General features: G+C 42.1%; 1 protein-coding gene across 4 annotated transcripts in view; it reads left to right on the top strand.

Annotated features, from left to right (window-relative positions):
* Nucleotides 1-14,484, top strand: part of JPT1 (Jupiter microtubule associated homolog 1) — a 22,873-nt gene extending 8,389 nt beyond the window's left edge. For 2 of the 4 annotated variants that reach the window (XM_058561579.1, XM_058561576.1), the window contains exons 2-5: nt 7,645-7,787; nt 8,471-8,568; nt 9,500-9,518; nt 13,451-13,713. In XM_058561579.1, the coding sequence (XP_058417562.1) occupies nt 7,727-7,787; nt 8,471-8,568; nt 9,500-9,518; nt 13,451-13,599 (327 nt within the window). In that variant the 5' untranslated portion in view covers nt 7,645-7,726 and the 3' untranslated portion in view covers nt 13,600-13,713. The other 2 variants (XM_058561578.1, XM_058561580.1) reach the window with 2 other exon arrangements.

Raw genomic sequence — 14,484 nt, 5'->3', positions numbered from 1 at the left:
GCCCCACCGGGCGGCGGGGTTCGGCCGTCTGCGCCGCCTTTGTGTCTCCGGGCGAGCCTGGCACCCCGGCCCCGCCCGATTCCCACTCCTCTCCCATTCATTCCTCCCCCGGAGCGAGGGGCTGGGAGGTCCGGGACCGCTAGTCCTCGCGGCGCGGCGGCTTCTTGTTAGTTGGGACCTGCCGAAAGGGTTAGCTTTCTCCCCTTTGCGCTGCGGCCGGTTTGGCCCCAGGGCGGTGGTCCTGGCCCCCGGGTGCCCGGGCAGCCCACGGGAGTCTCGGTCCGGCCCCATTGTCCCACCCCAAGCCACGCGCTCTTGCTTCTGGCCCGGGGCAGGTGGCGGCCCCGCGCTCGGCGCGGCAGTCAGATCCTGCAGCCGCAGCGATCGGGTCCGGCGGACTCCTACCCATTGGGGCCCGCCCAGCAGGTAGCATTTGTGGTCGGGCGGGGCTGGTCATCGCGACTCCCACCCCCATCCAGGACTCATCGGTCAGCACTCTGCGAAGTGCCTCCTCTCTGCTAACAAAGGAAAGACCCCTGCTCCTTCCCCTCCCGCTCCCACCTCCGAATGGGAGGGGGAGCGAGCCAGTCCGAGTGGGTTTTTTGCGCTCAAACCTTCGGACCTCGGTCTTTGCATCCCTCCTCTTTCGCTTCCCCATTTGACGTTTGTCAAATGAGTTCATCCCTGGCCCCGGCTCCCGTGCTGGAGGAGGTTTCCTGTTCTTGGGCGGGGCCGGAGACATCCATTGTCTCTTCCGTACAATCTCCACCTGAGAGGCTAAGACCTTTCTGGCTGCTCATGCCACTACATTTGGGAAAGGGGACATTGGGCACGATGTTTGGACTGGGACCCTTTTCCAAGCCCTTGCCTAACCTGGTGGAAGGGTTTGGATCCTGTGGAAGATGTCCACATTGTCTCGGCTAATTGCACCCTGTTCTTTAAGATGAGCAATAGGCGTCTCTGGGATCCTGTTCAAGGCTTGGAAGAAGCTTAGATTCCACTTTTTCTGGGCATCTGTTCTTCATTGATCACGACCTGCAGTCATGTATGGCCAGCCTTGGGATCCTGGACAAGTGCACAAAGGGAGCCATTTTGTGGGGCTAAGAAGACAGCCTCGAAATAGCAGTGTCTCACAGGGGTTGGAGAACTTGGGGACAAAAAGCAGGCCTCAGCAGTGAGTCTTAGGAGGGAGCTGGAAATCACATTCCTTTTCAACGCATTGCTTTCTCTTTCACGATGTAGAAAAGAATGGGAAAGATTTACATAACTAAATTAGTGGTTACTGGAGGATGGGGGAATTTGGATAGTATAGACCTACAAAAATACTGGTCACTCCCTCTTCCGTTGGTATCCTTCCAATGAGATCATTTTTTTCAGAGGACACTGGAACAGATTGAACCTTGGTTTTTCATTTTGTGCCATGAGGTCAACTTTCTGCCAGTTAGACTGTAGTGATTGGAATGTGAAATTTTACACATTATGTTAAAAATCTGAGGTTTTGTCCTTTGTTAAGTGCAGTTTAGTGCTTCATAAAGAATTTTAGTAACCAGGTCAAATGAATCCTCACACTAGTTTTTTGATGTGTATATTTGAAATGTGAGACATAAATGATTTTTGGTTCTGCAAAATAAATGTTTTCATTCACCTTTGTCATCAGTTTCCCTCCAATATTGTGATCTCAGGCCTGAAGCATTGTCCTTTCATTTACTTCCTGCCTTTCCTTCTATAATCTCACCTAATTCTCCTAAACTTCTTTTCTCCACTCACATCCTCCTGGCTCCATAAACATGTTGTAAATTTAGTCTGTAAGGAGTGATCTGCAAAGATCATATGGGAACTCTGGTATTTAAAGACAGAAAAAAGAAAAAGTAGTTTTTAAAAAATCGCTATCCGCAGCACATGGACACATTTTTGTTAAGTCTCAAGTATATAATCCTGATTTAGTTGCTATGTGTATAGTTCAGAAAGAATAGTAGGATCTTAAATAAAATTGAAATAATTTCTGTCTTATGATCCAAATCCTTTGTTTGGGGATGTCTCGCTGTCACAAATGGGCTGCACAACGCTGACGTCATTGGAGTAGGTAGTACCTGCTGTCACAGGAGGAACACGGGCCTTTGAAAAGTTGGGCTGGTCAGAGAAAGCTATGACTTTCTTTCTTTTATTTTTTTTTTAAATTATTTTATTGAGGTCATATTGGCTTAACACTGTGTGAATTTCAGGTGTAAATTATTATATTTCAGTTTCGGTATAGTCTGCTTCATGTTCACCACCAATAGTCTATTTTTCATCTGTCACCATACATTTGTGCCCCTTTACCCCTTTCGCCCACGCCCCCCTTCCCTTTGACTTTCTTTTTAAGCTGGTCTTTTGGGTAGTAGTGTCTTTTTTTCTTTTTTTTAAGGCCAAAAAATATTTCCTAGCCCATTAGAGTTCTGAAAATTTTCATCAGGCTAAAATAATTTATGAGAATTTAATTATGATGGTAAGGAAAATCATTTTAATTTCTAGGGACTGAAGGGGATGACAATGAAGCAAGTTAATTTTGATTATAATATTTCACATGTCTTTTGATCTAGAGTACAAATGATAAAAACCTAGTCGCTTCAAACTTTAACATGAGAGAAAGCCTATTAAGAATTTATAACAGGGCCGGCCCCGTGGCTTAGCGGTTAAGTGCCCGAGCTCCACTACTGGCGGCCCGGGTTCGGATCCCGGGCGCGCACCGACGCACCACTTCTCCGGCCATGCTGAGGCCGTGTCCCACATACAGCAACTAGAAGGATGTGCAGCTATGACATATGCTATCTACTGGGGCTTTGGGGGGGGAAAAAAGGAGGAGGATTGGCAATAGATGTTAGCTCAGAGCCGGTCTTCCTCAGCAAAAAGAGGAGGATTAGCATGGATGTTAGCTCAGGGCTGATCTTCCTCACAAAAAAAAAAAAAAAAGAATTTATAACACAGTTTTAATTATGACTTAAACAATTTAATTAAGCAAACATAAAATTATCGTCTTTATAAAATGTATGCCTGAACACATTTATCTTAATTCATATAATGAATTTAATCTAAGTGGATATTTAATATCTGAGACTTTTTTTAAAAAAGTAGGGTTCTGAATGTTTTACATGCTATAAAAGAACACAATGGGGTCTTCCTCCCCAGAGGGAAAATAATGAAATTTTTATTTAGCGTAAATTGAGTACTGAATTTTACTATGGGCAGACACGAATATTAGATTCAGGGGAGGACACTAGAGGACGTACATGAGAAATATAAGACAGTCTAAGATTAGAAAACAAGAAAACTAATCAAAGCACCAACTATATAGGTTTGTAGTTTAAAGAGAAAAATGGCATTGTGCAGCTCCCCTATTAAGCACTTGTTATGTGCCTGCCAGGGACTGAGGATTTGGGTTTTGGCCCCATCTGTGTCACTTAACTAATGTTGGGCAATTTATTTAGAGCTTTTCAGGGCCTGACTTTGTTCTCTTAAAAATGAGGCTGTTCGTTAAACTAGATAGAGCAGAGCCCAGCAAACTACCACCCAAGGGCCAAACCTAGCTGGCGCCTGATTTTGTAAGGCTAGAAATGATTTTTACATTTATAACTGGTTGAAAACAAGAAGAAGAATATTTCATCACTTATGAAAATGACATGAAAATCAAATTTCGATATCCATAAATAACGTTTTATTGGAATACAGCCACACACATTCATTTTCATGTTGTCTGTGGCTGCCTGTGTGCTACCTGATGGAAGTTGAATAGTTGTGAAATACCGTATGACTCACAAGCCAAAAATACTTACTATCTGGCCCTTTACAGAGAGAGTTGATGACCAGGAGAGGATGTCTAACATCCTTTCCTTTCAGCTTCTACCTGTTATTCTTTGAGATCATGGAGGGCTCTACTAGTCTGCTTCACGGAGGAGGTAGAAGTTTAAGAGATGGGTTGGATTTTGAAGAGTCACTGAGGAGAGGATGGAGAGTGCTCTAGGCAGGAGGAAATATGGGAGTAAATACCCCAAGGTGGAGATAAACCAGAACTGTTCCTGGAACAGTGAAGAAAGTGGCCTGACTGGACTGGTGAAGAAGATGTAAGAAGTAGATATGGTTGAAAGGAGGCCATATTGATAGTTGCCAAAGTTGGTCAGGTTTCCTTCAGTTCTAACTAGGCTTAACCAAGCCTTGTATCCGCAGGCTTGTGGTTAGCAGGGACAAGACACAGGACAAAGGAGCCCGGCAGAAAAGGACGCAGGGCAGGGGATCACCCCTCATGCAGGAAGGGGCAGTGTTAGGGAGCTGAGGCCAGGATATTAGCCTGCACCCAAGGGAGCAGAGGAGCCGGATTTCTGTAGAGATTCAAGAGGACACGAGTGCCCACAAATGATCACATGTAATGGCCAGTGGGAAAAGTAATATTGTCAAAAGAGAAGTTATCAGGGAATTCTGGAACCCAGAAGCAGTCTTTAGAAGAATTTTAGATGGGGGCCGGCCCAGCGGTGTAGCGGTTGGGTTCGCTCACTCCGCTTAGGTGGCCAGGGGTTCTCGGGTTTGGATCTCGGGTGTGCACAGGTGCACCACCTGTGGAGCCATGCTGTGGCGGTGTTCCATATAAAGTAGAGAAAGATGGGCATGGATGTTAGCTCAGGGCTGATCTTCCTCTCACACACACACACACAAGAATTTTATTTATTTATTTATTTTCCCCCAAAGCCCCAGTAGATGGTTGTATGTCATAGCTGCACATCCTTCTAGTTGCTGTATGTGGGACGCGGCCTCAGCATGGCCGGAGAAGCAGTGTGTTGGTGTGTGCCCAGGATCCGAACCCGGGCCACCAGTAGCAGAGCGCGCGCACTTAACCGCTAAGCCACGGGGCCAGCCCAACACAAAAGAATTTTAGATGAATCACAATACAGAAAAATATGGAGTGAAAAAAGACATTGAAATTCACCTGAAATCCTGTGAGTGAACCCTGGATAACGTGGTGTACATACTTTCAGACATTTATGTCTAATTATGATTATAATAATAGCTATTATGCATGACTGCCATGTTCCAGGTACTGTTCTAAGCACAGTATATATGATATCCTTATATAAGTTTTATAAGGCAGCTGCTATTACCATTGAAGAGAAAACCAAAGCATAGAGAGGTTAAGCAGCTTATCCAGGGTCACACAGCTAGATAAGTGGGTATCTCCATACACATCATTTCATATAACATGTAATTGGGCTTATATTTGTTTTCCAACTTTTTTCATTCACTATGTTTGGGGTATCTCACCCTACTGTATAGAGCTTTCTCTTGTTTGGATGTAATTTGATGATGGATAACTAGGGTATTTACCAATGGATAACTAAGGTATTTCCAATTTTTTTTTTACAGATGAACATCTTTATAGGAGTATCCTTGTACATATGTCTGCTTTATGTAGGATACTTCCTGGAAGTAGAAATGCCGGTTCAGATAAAATGCAAATACATATTATCAAGATATCCTTTAGAAAGTTTGTACAAATTTGTACTCTCACTGTTCAATTACTGCTGAGAATTGGCTTTTTTTTTTCATCTTTACCAGTCTAATAAAAAATATATCCTTTTGTTTTAAATTTCATTTATTTGCTCGTGAGGTTGAATTTTTAATGTTTAGAGACTATCCATATTTTTTTAATTGCCTGTTAGTACCTTATGTCCATTTTCTCTTGTGATTCTTTTAATCATTTTTAAGAGCATTCCATATACTAGTGATATTACCCTTTGTCAAATATTATGTGTGTTTTTGCCAAGTTTAATCTATCCATCTTTTCATGGTTTCTGGCTTTCATCTTGTGCTTAGAAAGCCCTTTTTTTCAAGACTAGGACCACATTCGTACATATTTTCTTCCAGTATTTTTGTTTTAGTCTTTAAATTGAAATATTTGTCCTAGCTGGAACTTATTTTGGTAAATAAAATGTGTTAGGGATATATATTGTGTTTGTTTAATCAAAATGACTAGCTAGTTAACCCAATGCAATTTTCCCCACTGACCTAAAATACTCGAGTGGCACTCTTAGAGAGAACTCTCTATTTTGAAAGAATTCTGAGTAGAAATTGACAAACCTCTTGTTATAGTAGAAGTTGTTAACAGATTCTCTCAGTAAGTGATAAAACATATTTAAAAATAAGTAGATTTACGGGCCGGCCCCGTGGCTTAGCGGTTAAGTGCGCGCGCTCCGCTGCTGGTGGCCCGGGTTTGGATCCCGGGCGTGCACTGACGCACCGCTTCTCCGGCCATGCTGAGGCCGCGTCCCACATACAGCAACTAGAAGGATGTGCAGCTATGACATACAACTATCTACTGGGGCTTTGGGGGAAAAAAAAAGGAGGAGGATTGGCAATAGATGTTAGCTCAGAGCTGGTCTTTCTCAGCAAAAAGAGGAGGATTAGCACGGATGTTAGCTCAGGGCTGATCTTCCTCACAAAAAAAAAAAAATTGATTCAGCAATTAGAAAATCTTCCCATAAAACCATCTCCATTTTCTTTTTTTTTTTTTTTTGTGAGGAGATCAGCCCTGTGCTAACATCTGCCAATCCTCCTTTTTTTTTTTTTTTTTTTTTTTTGCTGAGGAAGACTGGCCCTAGGCTAACATCCGTGCCCATCTTCCTCCACTTTATATGGGACGCCGCCACAGCATGGCTTGCCAAGCAGTGCGTTGGTGTGCGCCCGTGATCTGAACTGGCGAACCCCGGGCCGCTGCATCAGAGCACATGCACTTAACCGCTTCTGCCACCGGGCCGGCCCCCCAACTCCATTTTCTATGTTTTGAGTGGTGACAGGACAAATTATGTTGAGTTTTTCCAGGAAGGGGACAAATTGGTCAATCTGTGGCAGGAAGATTTGGAAATGTGAAAGGACTGTATTTCCTGTTGAACAAAAACCTATAGATGGTGTCCAGAGGAACAAGGGTATAGAATATGCCACGGAATCTTACACTTAATTTCTCATATTGACTTTCTCCTTGTGGCTAGTCACTCAGTTATTAGCGAGACTAGTGAGGTAGAGTATATAAACAGGGCTTGTTGGTGATTTTCAGATAGGAGAGACTCTTTATTATCAGCTTTCCTTGGGCTTCTAAATTGGTCAAGTTAACTTCTATATGTATATTCTTCCATTTTTTATTTTGTTGAAAATAAAAATGGAAATGCTTTTCTTTGTGTGTGTGTGAGGAAGATCAGCCCTGAGCTAACATCCATGCCAATCCTCCTCTTCTTGCTGAGGAAGACTGGCCCTGGGCTAACATCTGTGCCCATCTTCCTCCAGTTTATATGGGACGCCGCCACAGCATGGCCTGACAAACGGTGCATCGGTGCGCGCCAAGGATCCGAACCTGGGCCGCCAGCAGCAGAGCACACGCACTTAACCGCTACGCCACAGGGCTGGCCCCTGGAAATGCTTTTTGAATAAATAACAAGATGTGCTTCTAAACCTCTTTGCAAATATATCTAGCTAAGCCCAAGATGCATGAGGTCTTTTGCCATTTCCTAAAAGGGGACGCCAACCAGGCTGTTGTGATAACTTTCAGGTGCCTTGTGTGATGGACGATCTTTATGCCAAGAAATGTTTTGGGATGATCCGAAATTGATGTTTTGCTGTTATTCCTAGGGTTTTGCGACCTCCAGGTGGTGGATCCAATTTTTCATTAGGCTTTGATGAACCAACAGAACAACCAGTGAGGAGGAACAAAATGGCCTCTAGCATCTTTGGGACACCTGAGGAAAATCCCCCTTCGTGGGCCAAGTCAGCAGGTATGGCTTTTATCTGTGATCACTGGTCAAAGAAAGGGATGGACCCAGCATGAACAACCATAGCTGGTTTTGTGCTGATCAGCAAAATCTAGCTTAATCATAATAAGATAAACAACAGTTAAAGCTTGTCATTGGAGGAAAGACTGGGACGAAGAAATGAGAAGTACTGAGAGTCTCTGTGCTGGATCAGAATAAGGCCTGACGTGAGATTGTGTTATTAGTCCTTCTGTAGAATTTTTAAGCCACTGCTTAACCTCCCTAACACTGTTTCCTCATTTTATTACATGAGACTGATACATAATATCACTTACTAGGGCTGGCCTGGTGGCTTAGCTGTTAAGTGCGCGCGCTCCGCTGCTGGCGGCCCGGGTTCGGATCCCGGGCGCGCACCAACGCACTGCTTCTCTGGCCATGCTGAGGCCACGTCTTATATACAGCAACTAGAAGGATGTGCAACTATGACATACAACTATCTGCTGGGGCTTTGGAGAAGAAAAAAAGGAGGAGGATTGGCAATAGATGTTAGCTTAGAGCTGGTCTTCCTCAGCAAAAAGAGGAGGATTAGCATGGATGTTAGCTCAGGGCTGATCTCCCTCACAAAAAAAAAAATATATCACTTACTAAAAAAGCATTTGCTTTAGGTCTTTCTATTGTATTCTTCAAGAAAGTATATTTTGATTCAGGTGCCAAATCTACTGGTGGCAGAGAAGATTCTGAGTCATCTGGACTGCAGAGAAGGAATTCTTCTGAAGCAAACTCTGGAGACTTCTTAGATCTGAAGGTCAGTGTGACAATGACAACATGGGGGAAAAGGCTTTGAGGTTAATAGAGTTTAGAAATTAAATTCCCCCTATTGTACTAAGAGCTTTAGTTCTGCCACTTGAGTTTTACATAGACGTAATTAGGAAAGGGACTGAGCCATACTGGTGATGGAAGATTGATAAATAAAGTGAGTAAAGTCAGATAAGTTAGTTAATGTGTTCTTGGTCTGTTCAGATATCTCTTCTACCATGAGGATTAGACTGTAGCCTTCAGTATTGATTTTGGAACTTTTGGATCACACTCACTACCTATATATCTCATATATAGTAGCATTTCTGAGTTCAAGGACTGTTTTAGTTGTTGGCAAATGTTGCCTGGTTGTTTTGAGCTGAACTCCAGGAGACTGCAGCACATGGGCATTACCATCAGTTATATACAGATGAGTGCGGTCCCCAAGCCCCCTGGTGTGTGTCTGGAAAGCGTGGTAGGGTGTCTTCTTCAGTAGGGACCTCAGAGCACATGGAGGCATCGGCCGTCTGAATGTAGGGAGACCTGTAGAAGGGGCTTTGGAATTGATAGAAGACCTTCAACAGCTAGATAAGGAGAAAGGAGAGCAAGAATGGAAGGATAAATTTACCAGTTTCCTATTTGCATAAAAGATCCTCTGAAATGCTAATTGATATTAGGCCATCAGCATAAATGTTAAGGTTTTTTTGGTGTTTTGGGTGTGTTACTGGCACTGGGGCAGTTTGTGAGCAGTATTTTTGTATAGCATTGTCCCAGGTTGAATAAAGTTGCTTATTGTAATACAACCTGACCTGTACTTGACTGCATCAAAATAAAACTTCACATTTGGTTTCAAATAGATAGCCTCTCTGAACTGTGACTGCTTTATTTGTCTGTTGCAAAATTAAAATCTAAAGCAATTTGTTAATTTTTTTCTTTTTCAGGGAGAAGGTGACATTCATGGTGAGTACTTCTGAAGAAGTACCAAAATTTCTGGTTCTGTAAATGGTTTTAGAATAGATTGGAATTTCGATCTATTGGGGAGTGAAACCCAGCTTTGCCCTGAGTGCCTGCATTCTCTGGGTAGAGAGATAAAGAAAAACGAAACTGGAAAATTAGCAAACGTGGCCACATTGGTATTGGCCAGCAGTGAGAGCAATGCTAGAAATGTACAAGAAAGGAGAAATTACCGGAGAATCCTTTACAAATATATGTACATTAATCAGGTTGGTATTTGTTACACTTAATGAGAGTTTTTTTAGTAAAAGGTTCTGGCATTTAAAGCTCAGCCCACAGCATTTAATTTACAAATAGCTTATTTGATTTTATATGGAGGTGCTTATTCAGCAAGACATTGGTAGCCCTGTGATCTTGTAAATGATGATTTAGGGGGTAGATGTAAATTTTCAGTTAGCATCCATATTACCAATTATATGTGGAAATGAGCTATAATCATTTATTTAATTATTTTAAATCTTTGAAGTATTTATTGGCACTTCTTTAACAAGTGCCAGAGAAGTGCTGATGAGTATAATGAAAGGTTAACGAGTGTCAGGCAGTAGTAATCAGATTAAAGTTGACTCAGTGAAAAGCAGCAGTCAGAGGGCCCTCTGGTCCAGAAGGAAGAAGTGCTTCATGGCCTCTTCCTACCATCACATTTTGTGATGCGGTCTTCCAGTGAAACAGAAATGTTTAAGAACCGCATTCCTCTTCTGTCCTCTCAAACAGTGTTTCTTTATGGGCTAATCTTATCCACAAATTTTGGCTAATGGGTATAATTAGAAATTTGGGGAGCCTGGAGAAGCATATGAGGGCCCTGATGAACGTGTGTCATTTGTCCTGCTAATAATTAGTAACCCCCCCAGCTCAGTTGGTTATAGATTGTTCAGGTAAATAGCACATTGAATTGTATAGTATAAGAGCTTCCTTTTTTTTTTTTTTTAATGGTCATCAATTTTGCCACATGATTTTTCTGTGTTCCTGACTGCTGCTTTTAGTTCATTTGTCATAAAATGACAAGGGCCATAATAATTCAAGATGCATCTCGTAGAGTAGAGGTCAACCCCAGCTCTGTTGCCAGGTTTACTTAAAAGCTACCCTCTCAGTTTAAATAAAACAGGTTTTGTTTGATATAAAGAAAATTGCCTTCATCTTTTGGATAAACACAGCAATGGCTACAGGGAGGACTTTGGAGATCTTTAAGAAAGAGGGAGAAGGTCCAGGGAAGTTTAGGCAGAAATCTTTCCCTGCCTTTAGGCAAGTTAGATGGTCTGCTACATTTTCTTGCGGTTCTAATTCTTTGATCCTTATAATGAATAATTTTTCCTATTCTGACCTAGGTGTGTGTTCACTTACCTTACTGATGTGCCAAAGAAGAAAGATAAGTCAGGAGTATATAAGATGTACATTATGGTAGAAGTGTTTTTGTCTAAAAAAGCTCCATTTTTTAATTATTAGACTCAACGACAAAAGCTTTCTCTGTCAAGTCGTACAGAAGTTTCTAAACCTTACTCTCAATTCCTGTACTTATATGGACTAATGAGATAGAGTAACAAACCAAGCTCTGTCTTCTCTGGCCAGAGTATTTCTGACTGGACAAACAGGCATTTAAATTAAGAACTGCTCTTGTTTAGTCTCCATATGTGCTTTTTTTCCTTCTTCTTTGGTATATTGTTATCTAGTTGTTAAAGACAAAACAGTCCCATTAATAATGAAAGACAAATATAAGATTGGTGGGAATGAGCTTGATTTATCTAAAAATTATTTTATGGAAATAAACTACCATGGTAGAGCTGCAAGATACTGTGTCCTTTAGAAGTGGTCATTATCTGCTTGATCCAGCCAGACAGTGGAGAATTCCGTTAGATCCTGTACAGCAGTGGGGCCAGGTCCTAGCAGCAGAAATGAAACACCTTGAATTGATACACTGGCTCAGGCTGAGTTCATAGTCTGTATTCATCTATCTTGGATTGTTTTAAAATATGGGTTTTTGGGTTTTGTGTGTATTTTCAGTAAATTGGAAATATTTTCCTAGGTTATTTAAGGGACACTTATCAGAGGACTCAGGTACTTAATGCTGAGGCATTTGATCCTGTTTCTTGTATAACAAGAGTGGAGCAACAGGAAACTAAGGGGTGACCCTTTCCAAGCTTTAGTTCATAGTCATGAGAGCTGTCATTTTGGAAAGCATCATACTAGACTTTTACTTGTAGTTGAATAGTATAGAACATTATGTGTATTATAGGTTACTTCTATAGAATGTTCTAAAAATTCATGAAATAAAATGTTAAAAGCAGCAGTAGCATATATTTCTGAGATTTTGTTGTGTTTCTGATCTAAGATCTCTTCCCTCTTGGACTTCTTGGTTTTAGTCGGCTAAATCAAACTTGTACAAGTGGTTTTAGGTACGTGAATTTTTAACATTTAGTCTTTGAAGAACTTAAAGAAAGTACATTCTTTGAAATTAGCACTTTTCATTGGTGTCCAATATGAGTCCAGATGAAGTTTTTACATAGTTTATGTCATAACCAACATTTCTGCTTCACTACTTCCAGGGTTTTGGAACTCCTAAAGTAGGGGAGGAAATAAATGTCTTTAACCTTAAGGTAGTTTTCTCCCAAGTCTTATGAATTAGTACTTAGTTTCTATACAAGGTGCCTTTTTGTGTGTGTGTGTGGTCTAACATTCCTTAAACTATTAAACTCTTCGTAGAAATTTCCTTTCACAGAAATTACAGTCTTTTGCAGTCACTCTTGATTTTTTTTTTTTTTTTTTTTGTGAGGAAGACCAGCCCTGAGCTAACATCTGTGCCCATCTTCCTCTACTTTATGTGGGACCCCGCCACAGCATGGCTTGACAAGGGGTGCATCGGTGCGCTCCCGGGATCCGAACCTACTAACTCTGGCCCGCCCCAGCGGAGCTCGTGCACTTAACCACTATGCCACCGGGCTGGCCCCAGTAGACTCTTTTTAATAAATGATGTTGGTACTGTCAACTTAAAAAGCACATTTGCCTGTTATTTTATCTCCAAGATGAGTGTATGCAGGAATAGCCAGAAGAATTGCAACTCAGGTGCATTGTGCATGCTGTGGCAAACCTTAGGCAGATCCAGCAAACAAAGGAGAGGAGCTGCTTCAAGAGAAAAAGGGAGAGTAGAGAAGGGCTGTTCTAAAGGAAAGGCCATTGCGGGGAAGTTCAGGGTGGCAGTGGCTTCTCATTGGCTGAGCTGCAGCGTTCCTCATTGGCTGGGCTGTTGCTGAGCTGGGAGAGAAATCTTACTTCAATAGTAAAGTAGTTTTACTTCCCGTTAGAGATGTAAGCATCCCTCTTCCTGTTTGGTGTAATTGCGGATTTGTGATAGGGCGTGAGAGCTCCCCCTACAGGCCTTCCGACTCCAATTTAGTTAAGGTTCTTTTATTAATTTCCACAGTACAATTGGCTATCTGTGTGGTTAAAAAAAAGATCAGCCTTACCTAGTAATCATGGAAATGTATCATAAAACAGGAATGAAATAACATTTTTTCACCCATCAGTTTGGCAAATTTTAAAGTGAGGTGGTCATCAAATGGTGGATGTGCATAAATGTAAGGAGACAGACTGCAGTGGTGGGATAGAGCTTGGCACAGCCTCTTGGGAGGAGAATGTGTAGTGTCTGTTCATACTGAAGATAGTAGCCCTGGGCACACATTCCAGTGTATATGCATTACAGCTTTAGAATGGTTGGGTTGGTTTCAATTTTTTGTATCAGTAGAGCAAATATAGTACTATATTATATCAAATATACTATATCGTGATAAAATAATATAAAGCAATTAAGCAACCATCTTTAAAAAAAATCTGAGACTCTTCATCTTAACTTGAAATAGTTACTCGCCTTAATTTCCTTGTTTTCCTAGAAAACATGGACACAGACTTGCAGGCTAGCCTGGGGCAGAGTGAGGAGAAGCCCGTGCCTGCTGCCCCTGTGCCCAGCCCGGTGGCACCTGCCCCAGTGCCGTCCCGAAGAAACCCCCCTGGTGGCAAGTCCAGCCTCGTCCTGGGTTAGCTCCGACTGTCCTGAACTCTGTTGTTTTATTTGTTTTCTTCATGCTTGTGAACTGCACAACTTGAGCCTGACTGTACATCTTTTGATTTGTTTCATTAAAAAAGAAGCACTTTATGTACTGCTGTCTTTTTTTTTTTTTTTTTTTCCTTTTTGAAGAACAGGTTCTCTTTATCTGTCCTGATTCCTCTGGGTCTGTAGGCCATGGCATGAGTGTTTTCTAGTAGTAGATTGGAGGGAAAGCTTTGTGACACTTAGTACCGTGTTTTTAAGAACAAATAATTTGGTTCCAGATGTGTTAGAGGATCTTTTGTACTGAGGTTTTTAAAACCCTTTTCTTGTCAGCTTTACTTGGGTTTACCAAGCCTTGATTGGACAGACCAGTAAACAGTCCACAGGCACCATTCCTTCAGGCCCCAACACAAGGTTGTCTTGATGCCGAACCTCCTTGGTGTTGCCCTAACTTGTCAGTGCCCTTTGCTAAAAGCATCTCCCTGTGCCATGTGGAACAATACAGAGGCCTGCGCCTCCTGCCTTGCTGCCTGCAAAGCAAAAAGCTGCCTTTTATTTTTGAACCTTAAGAAATAAGCCAGATACTAACTTGCCTGGCTGATGAGCAAAAAGCCTGCTGCTCTCCTGCAGAGGAGGGCTTCGGCGTGCACGCGGAACTGACGATTCCAAGTGGTGAAGCAAGCAAGGGGGTGACCACACGGAAGTGGGTCTTCATCATGAACAGACCCCAGGGGCCAGTGCTCTTCTTAGATAACTTGAAGCTGTGTGCATGATGCTGGTGCTTGACCATGAAATGAAAGTCTCATCCTTAAAATGTGTGTTGTACTTCACAATCCTGGACTGTTGCTTAAAGTAAACAATGTACAAATTTTGAAA

Source organism: Diceros bicornis, chromosome 18 (assembly GCF_020826845.1).
Source record: "Diceros bicornis minor isolate mBicDic1 chromosome 18, mDicBic1.mat.cur, whole genome shotgun sequence".
NCBI lineage: Eukaryota > Metazoa > Chordata > Mammalia > Perissodactyla > Rhinocerotidae > Diceros > Diceros bicornis.
The sequence above is the reverse complement of the archived record's forward strand: the minus strand, read 5'-3'. Positions and strand labels throughout refer to the sequence as shown.